The following is a 22190-nucleotide window of genomic DNA, read 5'->3' as shown; positions in this document are numbered from 1 at the left end:
AATATTAAGATAAAACTTTTGAAACCAATGTGATGTGACAAAATGGCTAATGACTACAGTGTTATAAGAAACCAGGGTAGATCTACAAAGAGACAAGTAATAAACATAAAAATGTTAGTATCAGAGTTAAGAAATTCCTTTAGGACTAATATCCAGAGTTTATTAAGGAACTCAAACCAATCAGCAAGAAAAATACAAATAATCCTTATATTAAAAAGTGGGAAAAGACATGAGCATTTTTCAAGAGAAACAAATGGCCAAAAAACATTAAAAAATGCTCAAAATCACTAGTCATCAGGGAAATGCAAATGAAAGCCACAATGAGATACCACTTTAGCCCTCTCAGAATACCTATTAAAAAATCAAAAAACAATAGATGCTGGAGCAGATGCAGTGAAATGGGACCACTTATACACTGTTGGTGGGAATGTAAATTAATACAACCTCTCTGGAAAATAGTAAGAAGATTTCTTAAAGAACTGAAAGTAGATCTACCATTCAATCCAGCAATCCCACTACTGAGTATCTACCCAAAGGAAAAGAAAGTCAATTTCTAAAAAAGACACCTGCACTCGTAGTTTATCACAGCACAATTCACAATTGCAAAGGTATGGAATCAACACAAGCGCCCATCAACTGTTGAACAGATAAAGAAAATGTAGGGTATATAGACTGTGACATACTACTCAGCCATGAAAAGGAATGAAATAATATCTTTCACAGTAACTTAGATGGAACTGGAGGCCATTATCCTAAATGAAGTAACCCAGGAACAAAATACCAAACACCATATATTCTTACTAATAGGTGGGAGCTAAGGAATGGGTATGCATGACCATACAGAGTGACATAATGAACACTGGAGACTTAGAAGGTGGGGGGGGATGCATACAGGGTGAAAAATTAACCCACTGTGTACAACATACACTATTCAGGTGAAGGGTACACTAGAAGCCTAGACTTCTCCACTACACAATTCATCCATGTAACAAAAAAACCATTTGTACCCCTTAAATCTATTAAAATAAAATTTTTAAAACAGGAATTCCTTTAGGATTCTATCTTCTAGGGAAAGAAGGGGAAAACATTTGAGAAGATTATGATAACTCAGGTAAAAATTTAGGTAGTCTCAAATATAAAATGGCAAAAGGTTTAAGACGTGACTGGTCCAAGGATGGCAAACAGTTGATAACTGGTGGCTCAAGGAAGTTTTACTAGCTAACTGATCACAGAAGAGATTTGTGCTAAGCCATGATGTAGCAAATCCTTAACAGATTACTCCAAGAAGGTACCTGAGATGAATGTGACATTACTGCTTTAGACGAATCCCTCTTTTAGAGATGAGAAAGAGAACAAAGAGTATTTACCCAAGATCACCCAGTAGGAACATCAAGATTAAGATACTTTCTACTGGATTTTCTAGCTTAATGTCTATTTTTTTTTTTGAGACAGTCTTACTCTGTTGCCCAGGCTAGAATGCCGTGGCGTCAGCTTAGCTCACAACAACCTCAAACTCCTGGGCTCAAGCGATCCTCCTGCCTCAGCCTCCCGAGTAGCTGGGACTACAGGCATGCACCCCCATGCCTGACTAATTTTTATATATAAATATTTTTAGTTGTCCAGCTAATTTCTTTCTATTTTTTTTTTTAGTAGAGACAGGGTCTCGCTCTTGCTCCAGCTGGTAGCTTAATGTCTTTTAAATTTATTTTTATTTTTTAGAGACAGAGTCTCACTCTGTTGCCCAGGCTGAGTGCAGTAGTGTGATCATGGCATCCTCAAACTCCTGGGCTCCAGTGATTCTTCTGCCTCAGCTTCTGAAAGTGCTGGGATTACAGGCATAAGCCACGGTGCCCAGGCAAAATGTCTTTTTAAATATACTACACTATTTCCAGATATGCAGGAAAAGTGAGATGGAAGATATTATCGGATAAGTAAGAGTAATCTATATAAAGGTTGAATATAGATAGAACAAATTTTAAAATCCAAAGTAAAAAAAAATCCTCCATAAAAAGAATGTTCATAGCAGCTTTATTAATAATAGACAAAAACTGGAAACAACCCAGGTATCCATCCACTGGTAAATGGATAAATTGGTACATCCATACAATGGAATGCTAAACAAGAACAAACTGCCGATGCATGCAAAGATATGAATGATTCTCAAAAAAAATTACCCTGAATTAAAGAAGCTTTACATAAATGAGTACATATTGTATTATTCCATTTATACATAGTCCTAGAATGGGTAAAATTAATCCATGCTGGGAAAAATCAAAACAATGGTTACCTTTGAGGGGGCACCGGTAGGGACTGTGAAAGAACATGAGGGAACTTTCTGAGGTGACAATACTATTTGTACTATGTCTTCATAGGGGTTTTAATTAGAAAGAGACAAATACTTGTCAAAAATTTATTGAACAGTATACTTAATATTTGTATATTTCATAGTATGTAAATTTTATTTCAAAAGAAAATTGGAAACTAATACTGAATTCTAAGTTAATGATATGCCTGAAGTGTTTAGAATAAAAAAGTATTACCTGTAGAATCTATGTTGTAGATATATGCATTTTCACTATATAAAAGTCAACTTTTCTATGTGTTTGAAAATTTTCATAACAACTTGGAGATGGGGCAGGGCAAAGAAAGGCCTTAACTTTCTTGAGATTTTAGATGTGACATTACAATATGCTGGAAAATACATACCCAGAGAATAGTGACAAAACATAAACTATCTTTATTTTAGTTATACATTTGCTTTTAAATTATTTTTGACTATCTTTCAAAAGACAAACTAGAAAAATAGTTGGTTTTCTCTATCATGTAGGTGCTATTGTAACTGATTTTCAATATAAAATAAAATTAAAGTCATGTATCACATTCTCATTACAAGCTCTTTAAAAATTACTTTTGGCTATATACTATACTTTTGGTCTATGGAATTTAGTAAAAACTCCTTAGCATGACAACTGACTTCTACCTACTTCTATGGCTTCATTCTGGCTATCCTCTATCTAGTCCCCAATCAAATATTAATACATTATTTATTCAAATAAGGTTAAGACTTTTTCACTAGTTGTACCTCTGCATTTTATTCTCATTAGTTGCAATGCTTTTTCCCTTCTACTTGGTCTGTCAAACTCTGATTAGCCAAAACTCAGCTTTATTCATTTTTTTTTTGGTGAGGATTTATTTCAACCTCAAGAAAGGGTCAGTGACCACTCCTTTAAGACATGACAACATTTTGAATTTGCCTCTATACAGTACTTCTCAATTGTATAGCAACATGCTTACAAGTTTGTAGTCTCTCTAGCTGTTGAGCTTCCTGAGAACACCACTTTCATGGTATAGAGGCACAAGGCAAACTTGCATTAATAAGTCATACCTAACTTTAATGTATCAGTGGAAAACTTACAAATATATTAATATTTATAAAATAAGCTAGTAAAAAAAGGTTTGACATCCCAAAAGCATGACGAAAAATACAGTTGAAATTTACTCCTAAAGCAATTTATTAAATACTTTTTTAGGTACTCCTGAACATTCACCCACATATATTGAAGGGAAATAAAGTTAATAAAAGAATATTGTTTAAAAATAAAAATAATTTAAATGTAAAAATGTGTATATAAATAAAAATAAACCTAAAAGGACTTTCAGAAAATAAAGGTGGCCTATAATCCTAGCACTCTGGGAGGCCGAGGCGGGCGGATCGTTTGAGCTCAGGAGTTCAAGATCAGGCTGAGGCAGTAGGATCGCTTAAGCCTAGGAGTTTGAGGTTGCTGTGAGCTAGGCTGACACCACGGCACTCTAGCCCAGGCAACAGAGTGAGACGCTGTCTCAAAAAAAAAATAAATAAATAAATTAAAATTAAAATTAAAAAAAAAAAAAAAGAAAATAAAGGTGGATATTTTTAGAAATCCAGGGTAGGAAAAGCTTTTCCAAACATGAGACTAAAGAAGTAAACCTAACTTTAACAACAAATAGATTTGACTTCAACAAAATTAAAATGTAATATTTGACAACACTAGAAAAAGTAAAAGAAAAATCACAAAATGGAAAGGTATCTACATCAGAGATAACGGAGAGTTACTGTCTTCAGCTTATAAAAAGCTTTAATAAATAAGTAGCTTTAATAAATAAATAAATAATAAATAGGCAAAGGACCCAATAAATAAATGGGCAAACATGAATAAAAGAAATTCAAATGGACATTAAACATATAAGATGCCTGTAATCCCAGCTACTTAGGAGGCTGATCAGGGGAGGATCGTTTGGGCTTAAGAGTTCGAGACCAACCTGGGCAACATAGTAAGATCCTTTTCTCAAAAAAAAAAAAAAAAAAAAAAAAAAACCCACAACCCATGCCTTACCAGCAATGAAGGCAATGTGAAAAATACATGTTTGATTAGATTGACAAAGCCTAAAAGAATGATAATATCTAGTATTACTGAAAAGCAGGAGAAAACAGGCATACTCAAATAACACTGTTTGTTAGGAGCTAACAATCTTTACACAAGCCATTTTGGCAATAACATATCAAGTCTTAAAAATGTGTACAGGCTGGGCATGGTGGCTCATGTCTGTAATACCAGTACATTGGGAGGCTGAGGCAGGAGGATTGCTTGAACCAAGAGTTTGAGACCATTCCGGTCTATATAGCAAGACCTTGTCTCTACAAAAAAACAAATAATTAACCAGGCATGGTATGGTATGAGCCTATCGTCTTAGCTAGCCAGGAGGCTGAGGCAAGAGGATTACCTGAGCCCTTTGAAGCTGCAATGAGCTATGATCGCACCACTGCCTGGCCAACAAAGCGAGAACCTACTTCTCTTAAAAAAAAAAAAAAAGTATGCAGCTTTCAACCTGCAATTTCATTTATAAGGATTTGATCTAAAGAAATAGATCAAATACACAAAATGGAGGTACTAGTATAACAATCATATTATTTATAATATCGAAACATTAAAAACTAAATTATATTAATAATTAGAATTTATACTGTGCCACTATACAGTCATTAAAATTTGATTAGAGACTTGGACACATTAAGTTGTAAGGAAGTTATTCCTACTTATAAGGAATTAATCCATATTTGATTCTTAAACTTCCTTCAAAGTTCTTAATTGTGTTTTCCATGCTGGTTTTCCTCTGACATTCCAATATCTTTTAATGAGAGTGCAGAACCAGGAAATATCATAACAAAGTCAAAAAGCAAGTTACAGAACAGAGCATGAATACATGCATACAAAAGGTTTGGAAAGTTATATATTAAAATGCTAATAGCAACTACCCTGACTAGTTGAGCGTGAGGGTATATTTATCCTCTGTACATGTGAATTAAATAGTGCCAAATCAGGGGACTGAGTTGTAATCACATAATACATCAGGAATGTAATTAAATGTATATTCAGAGACAGCAAATGTCTATTCACTCTCTTTGTGAAAGATTAAAAAAACAGGTTGGGAAAACAAAAAGGAAGTCTAAGAAACAATAAAAAAAAGTAGGGAAAAAACATGAGGTTTTTTTTTTTTTTGAGACAGGGTCTTGCTCTGTCACCCAGGCTGGATAGAGTACAGAGGCATGATCAGCTCACTGCAACCTCAAAGTCCTGGGCCCAAGCGATCCTGCCACCTCAAACTCCAGAGTAGCTGGGAGTACAGGTGAGAGCCATCACACCTGGCTAATTTTTTTTATTTTTGTAGAGATGGAGTCTTGCTATTTTGCCCAGGCTGGTCTCAAAGTCCTGGCCTTAAGCAATCCTCCTGCCTTGGCCTCTCAAAGTGCTGGGATTACAGACGTAGGCCACCATGCCTAGGCCAAGATATCTTAATAATACAGTCATATAGTTGTTATTCTATATGTTCAGAAAAATTTAAAAATAACAAATAATAAACAGGACATGTAGTGTGACCAAAAATTATACTTAATGGTTTACACCTTTAATTTTATACTAAAGAACTTCCTATTAATTTTAGTAAGTGCTGGAATATGGCTATAACTTACCAAAATTCATATTAAATGCCTCTTAAATTCAAAATAAAGGGAACAGAAATAATGATAAAGAAAATCACCTTGGGTGTTAAGAACTATAGAACAACAGTGATTTCTTTGTAAAAGAAAATTATTCTTCGAGCTATGCCAGTAACTAGTGATCCTGGTTTTGAAATCTCAATGTTTTCAAAACCATCTTTAAAGGAAATCCTAAAATAAAATGCAATATTCATGTATCTACCTAACATAAAAGAAGATGCAAAGTTTACAAGTTAAATATACCAATACTCCTCTCCTAAAGTTTATCTGTAAATAAGAACCTCATTTATTAACCATGAGTCTACAGATATAAATAATCAAATAGGGAAGGTACAGCTCTGCCTTACAGAAAAATTTCAATTAATAAATGTTAAAGAAATGAGGAAAATAAAAATATCACCATTAGACAAACATCAAGCTATAACTGTTGTGAGCAAGATCCAGCAATGGATGCTAAAATCAGTGAGTAAGTTTGAGGAGAAACAGAATATTTGAGTCTCAGAGTATCTCTTCCAAGATCTTTATTAAGTACCAAGGAAAAAATGGTGATTTTACAATGAAGAAACCTAGTAGAAACTACCTTAACCAAGTGATCATGGTTAACATCACCGATAATAAGACGCATCAACATCTTGCAATCCCCGAAAAGGGCACATCACTTCTGTGAAAGTCTTGCCAAAATCCATAGCCTAAATCTAATAAGACAACATCATCAAACCCAAATCGAGAAGCATTATACAAAGCAACTGACTAGTAGTCTTCAAAATTTTCAAGGAAACTAAGAAAACATGACAATTAAATGCAATGTGGGATCCTAGAACAGAAAAAGGACATTAGTGAAAAACTAATGAAATTTTAACAAGTTCTATAATTTTGTCAAGAATCTTACAGCAATGCCAATTTCTTAATTTGATACATGTACTATGATTAAAAAGATGTTAACATTAGGGGAAGCAGGGTGAAGGGTCAAATGGGTACCTCTCTGTACTAATTTTGCAATTTTTCTGTAAGTCTAAAATTATTTCAAAATAAGTTAACAGAAAGAAGAGTACTCTTATCTACTTAATGAATACTGTTAAATAAATTTTAAAAATTATTTGTTAACAAGCCTGGCTAACTATCATCTAAAACTGTATTAATGGGCCAAATCACTTAAACCTCTCTGAGATACATTTATAAAATGGAAATAATACCTATTGTACACTTAGTTCTTCTCTGAGGATTAGAAGTAACTTTCTTTGTGATTGAGCAAGAAAACAGCAAAGCACAGTGGTTAAGAGCATGTGATTTGGCATCAAACAGACCTGGGTTCCAATATCAGCTTTGCTATTTACTAGCTCTGTGTCCTTGAGCAAGTTATATAATCCTTCCGTGCCTCAGTTTCCTCCTTTGTACACAATGCAGGTAAATGTTGAATTTAGCTTACAGGGATCTTGGATAGAAAGCTAGGATAAAAGTGAATAATGAATATAAAGCATTTGACTCTGCATGTAGTACAGAGTAAGAGTTCAATGAAGATTTAAGGCATAACAAAATGAATGCTGAAGAGGGGAGTCACTGTTGCTAAACTTAATAAACTTAGCATAAATATGCATTGCAAAGTACAATAATTAACATTCATAATGACTGCAGGTAACTAACAAAAAATAAAACTAAGTTTAGATATTGTCTTCATAAAATAGAGGTATGTCCAGTACACGTACAAAAGATTTTTCACCCAAAGTAGAAAAACAATATGAGTGTTTTAAAACACACACTTTCAGCTATCTGGAAAACCTAGCTGTGTAAAATCATTAGATTTTGGAATTAAGAGGCATCAGAGCTATTTAAACAAGCAAAGGCATAGGACAAACAAGCTAGACATATATTAAAATTTATTATTCTAAATAATGAAAACTGATTTGATGGCAATATTTTTTATAAATGTTATGTGCCCTTATTTTATTTTATATTACTATAATACCAGTTTATTAAAAATTATTTCAATACAAATATGAATTTCTACTCACACTGGTTTTCCAACATCTACTATTAACACAGTTGTATCAAGTATGGTCTCTTTTTAATCAAGGAGTTCCCTAATGTATTCCAAGTTTTAGGATCAAAACCATTAAATGAAAAGACAATTACATAATACAACATTATAACATAATTCAATAAAACCCAATCTCAAAGCTAATAATTCAACTACAGCTAATATTTAGATTTATAATATAAAAATGCTAATATGATCAAAAGATTTCAAACAGTAATCACCTCACTGTGCAACCATCCCCTGATGATATCAGATCACAGTTAAAGAAATTCTCAAATCAGTTACAAAAAATGGTTTTCTACATATTTCTCTCATACCTGGGAATATTCTAAAGCCCGTGTCATATCTCTGTACTTTTCATGCAGTAATCCAAAACCCTTCACAGCTATAACAAATAAAACTGCACACTTACCAGCACCTTGGGGCCGACTTAACCTTACAGGATCAATTTCAACTTTTTGGACATGAGGTGGGTATTCTTTCCTAGAAAAGGAAATTCATATAGTTTTATTCTAACAGAAAATATAGTTTTCAAAATTAAAAAGTTAAGTGCATACTTATGTTATTAAAAGCAAATCACAGCTTCTTAGCAATATAAAAATGATACTATAAAACTGTATTACACAAATATACGAATGCTGAATACATTATAAGCTCCCTAAGAGTAGTGACTCTATTTTACTTAGAATGTCAATCTATCAGAGCAAATAAGTCAGACTGTTGAATAAATATTTAATAAATGAATCCAAATTATTATCCTTTCAAAGTAGTCACTTTGAAAAGCTATATACATTTATTCCTCAAATGCACAAATCTTTAGAATTTTCTTTTGGAATTGCCTTCACAATCAGCTTATAGAAATTATATTAAAAACTCATAATACTTCATATTCACTTATCATATTTTGAATAAAAAAATTCTCAGCTTTCCAGCCTGAGCAAGAGCAAGACCCCATCTCTACTAAAAATAGAAAGAAATTATCTGGCCAACTAAAATATATATAGAAAAAATTAGCCGGGCATGGTGGCGCATGCCTGTAGTCCCAGCTACTCGGGAGGCTAAGGCAGTAGGATCGCTTAAGCCCAGGAGTTCGAGGTTGCTGTGAGCTAGGCTGACGCCATGGCATTCACTCTAGCCCGGCACTCACTCTAGCCTGGGCAACAAAGCAAGACTCTGTCTCAAACAAACAAACAAAAAAAACTCTCAGCTTAATACTCAATTTGTCCAATTTTACTGTAAATGTATTTTACTTGTTTAAAAATCACTGAATGAAGAAATAAATGCTGAATAAGATTGTCTCGAGAATAATTCTAAAATCAGAACAAAAAAAATGTTATGTACAAAACCAGCAATCATGGAATAAGTATTTTAGTCTCATGATATGACTACATTATGGCAGGGGATATTAGTATATTTGTTTTAAAATATTACTTTGTCAAATTTCATATACAATTGATTTCAATGATTTTAAACATAATCTTTAGTAACTAAGGGTCCTAAATACTATGTCATAAATCCAAATAGACACTAATTTTCAAAAAAAAAAAGCAAAAACCCTATACCTAATTGTGGGATAAAAGGAATATATAAGGAGAACCTAAAAAAAGTGCAATAGACCAGGGAGCTACAATAGCTACTTTCCCACCCTAAATAAAAACTTCTAAAAATATTCCCATTTTATTTAACCAGGGAATTAAAAATAAAAGAAGCTATTCTACTTATTTGTAATGCTATTCACACCAGTGATCTGTATCTTCTATTTATTAGAGCAATGCAATTCACTTTAATTAAACAAAAATCCCAAAGAAATTTTCTTATAAGAATTTCATATTTTAACATTATAAAAGTTACAGCACTTAAAAGGAAAACAAAATACGAAAATGACATAAAAGAATAATGAGTGGTGATAGTAGTACACTGTAATAGCAGTTAGCAAATATTAAATGTCATGTGTCAGGTACCGTTCTAAGTGCTTTGTATCTATTAATTCCTTTAATCCTCATGATAACCTCATAAGGTAAATACTATTATTAGCACTTCGTAGACGAAGAAAATGAAGCACAATGAGGTTAATTAACTTGCCTATTGTCACACATTCAATGGCAACGCTAGAGTATGAATCCTAACAAACTGCATCAATATTGATGAGCAGAGCAATATCTGGAGCAAGTGGGCAATTTCCATCTTGCCAAAATTTTAAGATTTGTGAGGATATAAGTTATGAAGATGAGAATAGTAATAGTCCTACAAGAAAGAAGGTAGGTGCCAGGCATTGGCATGCACCTGTAATCCTAACTACTAGGGAGGCAGAGGAGGGAGGATCGCTTGAGGCCAGAAATTTGAGTCCAGCCTGGGCAATGTAGTGAGAACCCGTCTCTTAAAAAAAGGAAAAAGAAAGTAGGTTTTTAGTTCCTAACTATCAGGATTAAAATAAAATGAATGTTTTTACATTCCATACACTTTCGCTTTAAAGAGGATATAATGTATCTTATCTTCAAATTGAATAAATGATTTCTTAACCCCCAATTTTTATAACTCTACACTTTGGAAAAATTAAAACTCCAACTTTAAAATGCAACACAGAGGCAATAAATATGCAGCAAAATATACTATTGTGGTAAACTCCCCAGTAACTGAGTATATCATATATATTTAAAACAGTGGACAATACATATTTTGAAATAGCGAAGATTATCAATAAGGAAAATAATTGACAGTTATAAGTGACCACAAAATTTGGAAATATGGATTTTATTTTCAGTTCAAACCTGCTTGATTACTTTTCTGGGGTACTAAAAGCACAGGTTTATTCCATAAAAGGAACTGACAAATCATTTGAGATGGCAAATCATACATGTATGCAAAGATTGATGAAAATGCTACATTAACTCTCTGTATTCTTTGCAGTTTGACACAGGGTATTGAACCATGCATTGTTAATAAGGGACAACGTGCTAAATACATCATGTAATATCCACAGCCTTATTTATTATAATGCAATATTAAACTATTACATATGTTTCCTTATATTTCCAGATTTACGTCCACCCTGTTTTCAATATCTGCTATGTTTTCTTACACAAACAGAATAAATTTTTATTTTCAAAAAAATAAGTTGAAGAAATTAAAGTATACTTTAAATACAATAAAAGAATTTCAAGATAAAAATTGTACGTTTGATGAGAGAATTAAAATAATTTTCTAGCCATAAGCTATCTTATTTTCTTTAAAATTTAGTTGTTTTTGCAAATTTTTGCTAGATGACCTAAAATCAAAATTTATGTTAACTTCTTAATTTGAGGTTTTTATTACTCTTGTAGGTACAAATTTCAAACTTCAAACTCATATGAAGCTCAAGCCTAGGATTTAATCTCAACGGATATCTCTTCTCCACCCAAACTAAGCAGAGGCAGAGAAGCTTCTTTGTCATCTGTAGGTGGGGAGGATTTTTGCTTCTCAGGGTTTGTGTTTTGTGTAGAAATTTTAGAAACCTGACTATATAAACATAAGATTTTATAAGCTGCATAAGATGGACAGCCTTTATTTCTCTATCCTAAACCTTTTACATAACATCAAAATGCTTTGTTGTTAAAGGTTAGATAAGATCAGCTGCAAACGTCTTATTTTTTGTAAACATAATTTTGAAATAATTTTAGATTTACAGAAAAGTTGCAAAGACAATTCAGAATTCCCTTATATTCCTCACTGTAATGTTAACACCTTAACAATACCATCACAAATGTGTCAAAAAAGAAACCAACACTGGTACACTATTACTAACTTAAGACTTTATTTGAATTTTACCAGCTATCCCAGTAACACCCTATTTTTGTTCCAAGATCCAATCCAGGATACACTGCCATTAAGTCACCAGGTCTCCTTATTCTCCCCTCTGTGTTTCTTGGCTTTTTGTTATTCTTCGTGACCATGACGACACTTTGGAAGAGAACTGATAAGGTATTTTATAGAATGCCCTCCAATCTAGGTCTAGTCTGATGTTTTCTCATGATTAGACTGAGGCTGTGGGTTTCGGAGAATATCACAGAGTGAAGTGCACTTCTAATCACATTGTATCATAAGGTAAATGTGATCAGTATGACATCACTGGTGATGTTAAATTAACCTTGATCTCTTGCCTAAGTGTTTGCCAGGTTTCTCCACTATAAAGTTACCATTTTTCTCTTTCCATACTCTCCTTGGAAGCAAGTCCCGCCCATGTTCAAAAGGAACGGGGATAATTAAGCTCCACTTCCTGAAGAGGGGAGCATCTACATATATTTTTGGTATTCTTCTATATGAAACAGTTCTCTCTCAGTACATTTTATGCAGCTTGTAAAATCTTATTAGCAAATTCAGTACTGTACCCAAAGTGGTATTACTTTCAAGATTGCTAGGATAGTTCAATAAATAAATGATTTACTTATACATTTACATCAATATGACTCACGGATATTTTATACTTAGGGTTATAAACCAATTGTTACAGTTCCAGCCTTTGGGAGCTTTCAGTTGGCTCCTATGTTCCTTTGATGTGACCCTATCCTTTTCTTGTTTTCTTACTGTACTATTAATAAAATATATACAACACAAAATTTACAAAAATATGTATAAACATATGTAAACAAACCTCTTTCTCAACTCTATACTAATTTGTGTGTCATCCAAGCTAATCGTCTATCTTTTCAATGTTAGTGTATGTGCTACTAAAGTGAGCACTCTTTTTTTTAGTACTTGCTAGGTTTCTCTCATCATATTCATTTTGTGCTTTACCTATCATGTCCCTAGAATCAGTCATTTCTCCATGTTCTTTTTATAGGAAAATGATATTTAGAAACTACCAGGATCTGGGTATTTTGATTGTTTGTTTTTTGCCTTGCTTTAATGATAGCTCTTCTTACTAATTTTTCCATTACAAAACAGACATCAAAAGATATAAATTCTATAAAGCAAATGTATTCCTTTTACAGTTACAATCCATTATTCCAAACATTTTAGACTGATAAGTCAGTTTCATTTTTAAGATGATGTATTAAAATCTCCCACAATTGTAGTCTAACCAAAAACTTCTTTCATTTTAAATACTATATGGGAGTTTTTTTATATATTTACTTCTTACATTCTTACAAATTGGGCCTTAACACAATTAGCACATTAACAAAATGTGCTCCTTTATCTTGTCAAGTGCTTCTAATCCTTAATTCCATCTCATTTTTTATTAAAATTCTACTCATGCTTTCTTTTTGTTTGCATCTCTAATGGCTCCAAACAAACCTTTACTTTCATATTATTATTTTAGCCTGATTCTTGTAAACAATATAGTATAGCTGGGTTTAATCCAATCTATTTGTCTCCTATTAAATATATTCAACTTGATTACAATTATTAAAACAGCTGACAGACTTCATATTTTCCTTTCCTCTTACTTCATTACCTGTATGTTTACCACTGTTTCATTTTGTTTTCTCATTTCTTCTATTTTTAAATAATTTACACTATTGCTTGCACAATTTACTGTTCATTTGTTTCCCCCATCCCCCACTTAATTTAACAAATTAATAATTACCTTCCTACTCTCAACCCTTATTCCACTTGCATATTTCTGTTTCCTTAACATCTATCAAGATTCAAACTATGTCCTCAAGCTAAGTTCTACTGCATCCTTAATGGCATAAGACCTTCAAAATCCTTTTATTTTTCCACCATAATCTTCCAATCCCCTCCAAAAAAAGACTGGAAGATTGCTTTTCTTCTGTTTTTCTACTTCCTCTACTCCTGGATTTTGCTGCGCTAGTTTTGAATACTTAGTCATAGACTATTATTGATTTTCCTTCGCAGCACATCTCTATTTAGAAAGGGGAACATGTTTAGCCTTAATTGAATTGCCACTGTCTTAAGTTTTTAATTGTGCCAAATTACAAATCCTATACAAAAGACTGTGTTTAAAAATCTCCAAGATTTATCAGGTAACAACACTTTCCTATCTAAAATGCTCTGAAAGCTATTGCACTAATAAAAAGTCCAAACTTTTCACATCGTCTTACAAAGCCTTCTGTGATCTAGATCCCAGCAGATCTCTCCAAACCCATCTCATAACATTCTCTCCTTTGCTCTCTAAGCACCAGCCACAGGTGACCTTTTTTCTGTTCTTTGAACACGCCAGCTCATCCCTGCATTAGTAACTTAGCACCACCTCTTCCCTATCTGGGAAAGCCATTCTTATGATCAAGACACTGCAGACTCCTTCTCTTTTAGTCCTTGATTAAATGTTAGCTTCTTAGTAAAGAGTTACCCTGAACACGCAATCTAAAGAAACCATATTGTCACTCTATCACATCATCCAATTATATTTCTCTACATAGAACTTATTATTTTATGTTTTACTTGTTAATTGTTAGTCTTTGCCTCATCAGAATATAAACTACAGAAGTGCATGGATCTTGTCTGTTTTGTTAATCACTATATCAATTATGTCTAGAACACAGGAGGCTCAATAAACACTTGGAATAAGTAAAAATGTACACCAAAAAGCAGTACGTAATGAGAAGTATATTTATCATTTCAAACAATTGCACAGATATTCAATGTCATTACCAAGGATGGTAATGCTGCCAAAACTGAACCACTGGCCACCATGCAGAAGCATCATATTGTAATCCAAAATTTTGTCAACCAATGTACAAATATCAAAATTCAAGCATTTAAAGGCACTATAGACTTGTTCTTATTTATTGGCCAGGTTGGTTGGAAATTGAATACACCTGAACTTCCTAATTTGTTTACTATCTTACTGTCTAGTCTTTTACTAGAGTTTCCATGTGCCATCACTATTTTTTTTTCTTTTTCTTTTTTTTTTTCTTTTTGAGACAGAGTCTCACTCTGTTGCCCAGGCTAGAATGAGTGCCGTGGCATCAGCCTAGCTCACAGCAACCTCAAACTCCTGGGCTCAGGCTATCCTTCTGCCTCAGCCTCCCAAGTAGCTGGGACTACAGGCATACACCACCATGCCTGGCTAATTTTTTCTACATATATTTTTAGCTGTCCATATAATTTTTTTCTATTTTTAGTAGAGACAGGGTCTCGCTCTTGCTCAGGCTGGTCTGGAACTCCTGAGCTCCAACGATCCGCCCGCCTCAGCCTCCCAGAGTGCTAGGATTACAGGCGTGAGCCACCACGTCCAGCCTATTTTCTTTATAGTAGGTTTTATTATGTGGCAACATGAGTTATTCTTTTCTTCCCTCATTTATTCTTGGTTAAAAAAAGATAAGTCTATTACTCTTCTCAAATACTCTTCTAAATGAACTTTGGAATCAACTTGTTAAATTTCTTAAAATAACAACAAACTCACTGAGATTCTGACTAGAATTACATTAAATTCACTTTATCTTAAGGAACACAGGCATCAAATAACAAAGTCTTATACCAACAAGGAACGTAATATATGCCACAGATTAGGTTCTTTAGATACATTTATAAGGGATTACTCATTATTAATTTTATTACTACTATTTAGTTTTAGTTGCTACTGTGAATATTGTGGCCTCTCCAATATATATCTCAATTGATTAGAGGTCAAATTATTATTAGTCTTGTAGTCTGCCATCTTGCTCCACTCATTATTTCTAAGAGTTCAGACAACTCTTATTCCAAGGAAGATAGTTATCATCTGAATATAATTTTATTTTCAGATACTTCAGATAGCAATTTATGTCGCTATTATGAATGAGTTCCAAATCTCCAAAAAAACAATTTAGCAGCACTTATCAAAAGCATTAAAAACATTTGGATTCTTGGCAAAAAAAATCCTTTTCCAGAGATTTATTCTAAGAGATGCAAACAAAGGTTTTCATCAATGTGATATATATAACAGTAAAAAACAACCAGATATGGGCTAATGGGTAAATAAGTTATGTATATCTCCAGGACAAGTTATTACATAGTCATTAAAAATTATTCTTTAGAAGCCAACTTAATGACAAGGAAAAATGTTCAAGACGTGTTAGGTGAAAATTCAGAATACCTAGCTTCATTTTCATTATGACTTCACGTATGTTAAATATATTAAAAAGTACATAGAAAAAAAAAGATCAGAAAGAAATGTATCCAAATCCTAACAATGTAATTTTCTATTATGAGAACTTTAAAAAATTATACATTCTCTAACTATACTTGTCTTTTCACACACACCCTGTAAGCATTTCTAGTATTTCATGTTTTTATTGCATTCTTTTCACCTTCTTGCCTTTTTTATTTCAAAATTCTCTACAACATGTATATACGTTTTGCAATTAAAAAAATACTTAGGCCGGGCCCGGTGACTCACGCCTGTAATCCTAGCACTCTGGGAGGCCGAGGTGGGTGGATCACTCGAGGTCAGGAGTTCGAGACCAGCCTGAGCAAGAGCAAGACCCCGTCTCTACTAAAAATAGAAATAAATTATCTGCTCAACTAAAATATATATAGAAAAAAATTAGCCGGGCATGGTGGCGCATGCCTGTAGTCCCAGCTACTCGGGAGGCTGAGGCAGTAGGATTGCTTAAGCCCAGGAGTTTGAGGTTGCTGTGAGCTAGGCTGACGCCATGGCACTCACTCTAGCCAAGGCAACAAAGTGACGCTCTGTCTCAAAATAAATAAATAAATAAATAAATACTTAAAAAATGTTTTAAATTCAAAAGCCACTATGTGCTTCAGTTTTATAATAGGTCAAGAGATTCTTTATCAGGGAAAGGAAAAAAAGGCAGTTCAAATGCCAGATTAAATATTCTAGGTCACTGGTGCTACCACACCGTATTTATATCCCATGTGGCCATGAGTTAGAAAGGAATTTAAGTCATCCAAGTTGTCAGTCACCCACAACACAGAATTAGCGGCAATTTTTTTTAAGTCTGCAAGTTCTATATCTTAATATTGCTATTTATTTATTCTAGTTAGGTTTTAAGCATAAAACATACTTCAATGTGCTTAGTATATAGTACAAGTGGAAAAAAACCTGGAAGACATTAACCTTCTATAACTACCTAGTTTTTTAAAGATAAATCATTCTCCTATAAATAAATCTTTTATTTCAGAGATTCATTGTCCCTCATGTGGTAAGGGATAAAGAAAAAAGATCTTCTATTACTCTTCAAAGATCAGAAAAAAGATGTAGCTTACTATTCATGAGAAAGAAAAGACTATTTGAAAAAAAATGTACCAAATAAAATCTGCTGATAACACAAAAGTTCTTCTCAGTTGACCTCTGATAAAGACAAACAAAATAATTTTAGGTAGGTATCCAAAAGATTATGGGCTAAATTCAGCCTAACAGTAACTAAGTTGCTGAGTAAAGCACTTGGTTATATTTGTTACAAGGTCTTTTATAAACAGTTGCTGCTTGACATTTAGTTTTCAAGAGCTTTAGAGTCCCTTCATGTAATCTTAGCACAAAAGACTGAAAGAATTTCAATATCTATTACTATTAAATGTTCAGCAATTTCAAATTTGTTATAATGTATAAGTCAGTTTTAAATAACTATCTCATTTGTTCCTCACAAAACTCTTTTAAAATTGGGCAAATACAGCCGGGTGCAGTGGCTCACACCTATAATCCTAGCACTCTGGGAGGCCAAGGCGGGAGGATGGATCACTCGAGGTTAGGAGTTCAAGACCAGCCTGAGCAAGAGTGAGACCCCGTCTCTACCAAAAATAGAAATGATCTGGACAACTAAAAATATATGTAGAAGGAAATCAGCCGGGCATGGTGGCACATGCCTGTAGTCCCAGCTACTGGGGAGGCTGAAGCAGAAGGATTGCTTAAGCCCAGGAGTCTGAGGTTGCTGTGAGCTAGGCTGACACCACAGCAGTCTAGCCTGAGCAACAAAGCAAGACTGTCTCAAAAGAAAAAAAAAAAAAGTGAAAAATAAAAATTGGACTAATACTATTATTCCCATTTTATAGCAAATAATGTATCTAGTGATTATGTTGGTTATTTAATTGTATATCTGACTCCTATTCCAGTATTATTCCAACAAGAATGTAAGCTCCAAGAGGGCAGGTATATCTGTCTGCCTCTAGAAGAGTGCCTGGCTCATATGGTCATTTAAATATTTGCTAAATGTATCAATGAATACATTCCCACCACAGAAATAGGCATAAGAAGTCAAAACAGTAGAAAAACCACAAATCCTCCCAGGGTATTGTAAAAAAGAATAATTTAAAATTTTTCTATTATTCTGGTAATATAACTGTACCTACATTTTAATTATAATAACATATAGGAAAGAATGTGTTTATTTGGCTAAACCAAAAGTCTGTTTTATGTGTGATTTTACGAAGAATTATTTAATATATATTTCTGGCAATTTTATTAAAATATCTTATAAATGAACTTACTTAAAAAAATAGTCACTTAGGAGTTATAAATTGAAAATATATAAAATGAATGATCTATATCTGGCAAGAGATAATGATTTACTAAAGGAAAAAACTGACACAATAGGAAAATACTTTTTTCCTAGGAAATAGGTAAGTAAAATATTTGCATAACCCATTCATTTAAAACATGTAAGACTTGTAAAGTATTTGACAATTATAAAATATGCTTAAATTTTTTGCTGGAAGGATCACCTCGAAATTTGTATTTCAGAAACTTGGTGTTCATGACGTAATGTGGAACACATGCACTTTATAAAATATTGCAGATTGTCCTCTCTACCTCCTTTATACCGTTAAACAAAATTACACAGTTAAAGAATTAAAATTATGGAATGTCCCTTCTTTTGACACTCACAAATTACATGAAAGTATTGCTTTAATACAAAGGCTCTTAAACTGTTTGAGGGTAGAATGAGGAGTTTTCTCAAAGGACTTTTGAGAATCTCATCAAAGCAAGAAAAAAAATGCACATGCACAAAAAAATCCTGCATACATATCTCTAGGGAGAGAAGCTACTTTTACAGACACTTGCTTTAAAACAATTAAAACTATTTCACTATTCAAAGAAATGTGTATTCTTAAAAACTTTTTCATGTCATTTATATTATTCGAATTTCTCCAAAAAGAATATGTATCTGTCAATGTTCTTACAAGAGGAACAAATAGTAATAGAAGAAGGTTGGTGACAAAATTCTGTTACAAATTTTTGGGTCAGAATAGAATACATTTGATGTTTAAAGTTCTAACTTCAAGCTTAAGGTGTTTTAATTCCATTTCTCCCTCCCTCCCCCCAAGTCTACTAAAGTGTAAAACCAAGAGTGTTGTCACTCGCTCCGCCCCTGTGTCCCGCATGAGACCCAGGGTCCCATGAACTGGGTACAACAGAGTGCGGTCCCGGCGATGCTCCCAGTCCCGACCCCGCATAGAGCATACAGGGCCCATGCCTTCATCCTAATCCCTCACTCTAACCCCTAACCCTAAGCCTAATGCTAAACCTATAAACTAAACCTAACCCTAAGCTTAAAACCCTAACCTCTCAAACTAACCCTCATCCCTAACCCTAACCCCAACCCCTAATTCTGACACAAACCCGTAACCAAAACCGTAATACATAAACACTAACACTAACCCTAAAATGCTATCCCTAACCCTTACCCTAACCACATCCCTAATCCTAACCCTACCCCTTACAATGAACCTAGCCCTAACCCTAACCAAATGACCCTAACCCTAACCCCTAACCCTAAACCCTAGCACTAACACTAACGTTAGCCCCTAACCCTAATGATATTTGTAACCCTAACCCTTTACCCTAAACCTAAACCCTAACCCTAATCCTAACCCTAAATATAATTCTCACACTTCTTCCATTCTAGGAGTTAAGCAAGCCTACAGTCTAGCCATGCCATGTGTGAGATGAGGCTCTGCCTGAGTCCTGTGTGACAATCAGAGCCCAAGACCCATGGTATGATGGAGGGGGGACGCACCCACGCTCCACACCCCCAGTGCCCCATAGATTAGACAGGGCCTGTGCACCAAAAAAAAAAAAAAAAAAAAAGTGTTGTCACTAAACTATAAGAACAAATATTTTGTGATGTATCTGAAAGCAACTTTACTACTAAGGCATTGTAATATTCTATTTTTAAAGGAAAGTAGTCACATATCAGCATAAATATATATAATCATTCATAGAAAAATGTATATTGAGAATGATGCTGAAACATCACCCACATAAACCAAATATCATGTTGTACTCTTAAAAAGTTTTCTTTTATTGTAGAGAGAATTGTTGGTATTAGAGGACAGTAAGGGTGGGGGGAGGGGAGAATAGAGAGAGGTTGGCTAACAAATAAATTCGAAATTACACCTAGATAGGAGAAATGAGTTCTGGTGTTTTGCAGCACTGTCGGGTGAATATGGTTAACTATAATTTGTTATATATTTTCAAAGAGCTACAAGAGAGGATTTTGAAGTTCCCAACACAAAAGAGACAAGTGTTTGAGGTGACAGATATGCTAATTACCCTGATTTGATCATTGAACATTGTACACACGTTTTGAAATATCTCTGTATCCCATAAATATGCACAATTATTATGTGTCAAATAAGAAAAGAAAAAAATTTAAATTAATAAGCTTTAATGATGAATTCTAATTCAATGGATATTTTTCAAAGCATATAAATAGTTTGGTATTTAACTGCTTATTCATGCTCTAATTTCATTAATATTAAGCTTACCTTTCTTTTCGGTCCAGACTGCTTAAAACATGAAAAAGAAAAAAAATGTAAGAGGCAAGACCTCATTGTTGATATATCACTGTATTTGTAGTAACTTAGTCAATTAAGGCAAAACTATAACATGATTAATTTGTTTTAAACAGATTATATATATTTACTATGTTTTGAATATTGTCTAAATTGTTTTTCAATTTTTGTCAATATACACAATAATTTAATCTAAACAATCTTCTTAAATATTTAACAGGAAGAAAGATGAATATACATAACTATGAAAAACTCCTGAAAGGGCTTTACTGAACTATCAAACATTTAAGGGTATAAGTAGTCCCCCCTTTATCCTCAGGGGATACATTCCAAGACACCAGTGGGTGCCAGAAACCATGGATAGTACCAAATCTATATACTGGAAATGAAGCACTGGTGGAACTATTCTATAAACAAAATGGCTGTCACCTATGCTTTCTGATTTATGTTGCCAGACATGGGCAGGTAATTTTTATTTTTATTTTTGAAAGTATTTGGGTTCTTTGCTCTGTACATTACACCTAGCTTTATTATATGCCCCACAGCATTACCACATAGTACCAGAATGAATCTGTCTATTCATGTTTTATGCCCCGGTGTCTCCTTTGCACTTTTATGAATTAGTATGTATTTCCCTTGCCTGAACATTATTCTCAATCTCTGAAAATTCAATGTTGATACCACAGCAAACTTAGAAACAATCTCAGTATCTACTAATAGGGGAATGGTTAAATTAAATACTTTTTGGGCTGTAGCTGACTGCTGGTAACTGTAACTTCAGAAATCAACACCATTAAAGGGAGAAGAGGGACTACTATAGTAGTATATAAACAGTTTTCAAGGAACAATAACATTTCCTAAAAGCTATAAATTTTTTAGTAGTTCCAATCCTAGTATCAGGTATGATTATTTGATTTTGAGGGAGAAAAAAAGTTTTAAGGCTGAAACTTTTGTACAGAAGTCTTAGATTAAATACAGTATATGATTTAGGATACAAGGAAAGGCCTGCAATTTAAAATCATGGCCTTTTATCACAAGTCCAATGTATAAAGTTCTACCTTTCTCCACAGTTCATAGAAACTCCAAAAAGCTATCAATATCAGTTACTCAGGAGTAAAATTATGTAAGCCCTCAACTTAGAATAAAACAAGATTCACATCCTAAAATTATTCCTCTTTATTGTGAAAGGGAACTAAATATGCAGAACTGTAAGCAAAGCATAGTTTAAAAAAATCCTCAAATTCCCATATTAACTCATACATTCCTATTATGTGTTGTATCAATTCAATCCTAACAAATTAAGAAAAAAGAAATATGGTAACTTCTTTTTACATAAACAACATTCACAAAAAACATGTATTTAAAAAAAATTTCAACAGTAAGGAAAAGAACCATAAACTTACATTAATATCATGTGAAATTTTACCTTTGTGATTAAAAAAGAAA

The 22190-nt window shown here is 33.4% G+C and overlaps 1 protein-coding gene across 4 annotated transcripts in view; it reads right to left on the bottom strand.

The window, feature by feature from the left end:
• Window positions 1-22190, bottom strand: part of SENP6 (SUMO specific peptidase 6) — a 106669-nt gene that overhangs the window by 47016 nt on the left and 37463 nt on the right. For 2 of the 4 annotated variants that reach the window (XM_045543908.1, XM_045543911.1), the window contains 2 exons: window positions 20718-20738; window positions 8482-8552 (listed from right to left, as the gene is read on the bottom strand). In XM_045543908.1, coding sequence (XP_045399864.1) covers window positions 8482-8552; window positions 20718-20738 — 92 coding nt within the window. The remainder of the gene's footprint in view (window positions 1-8481; window positions 8553-20717; window positions 20739-22190) is intronic. The other 2 variants (XM_045543909.1, XM_045543910.1) reach the window with 2 other exon arrangements.

This window comes from Lemur catta, chromosome 2, assembly GCF_020740605.2.
Source record: "Lemur catta isolate mLemCat1 chromosome 2, mLemCat1.pri, whole genome shotgun sequence".
In the NCBI taxonomy this organism is placed as follows: Eukaryota; Metazoa; Chordata; class Mammalia; order Primates; family Lemuridae; genus Lemur; species Lemur catta.
Note: the sequence above shows the minus strand (reverse complement) of the source record. Positions and strands in the feature narration are given on the sequence as shown.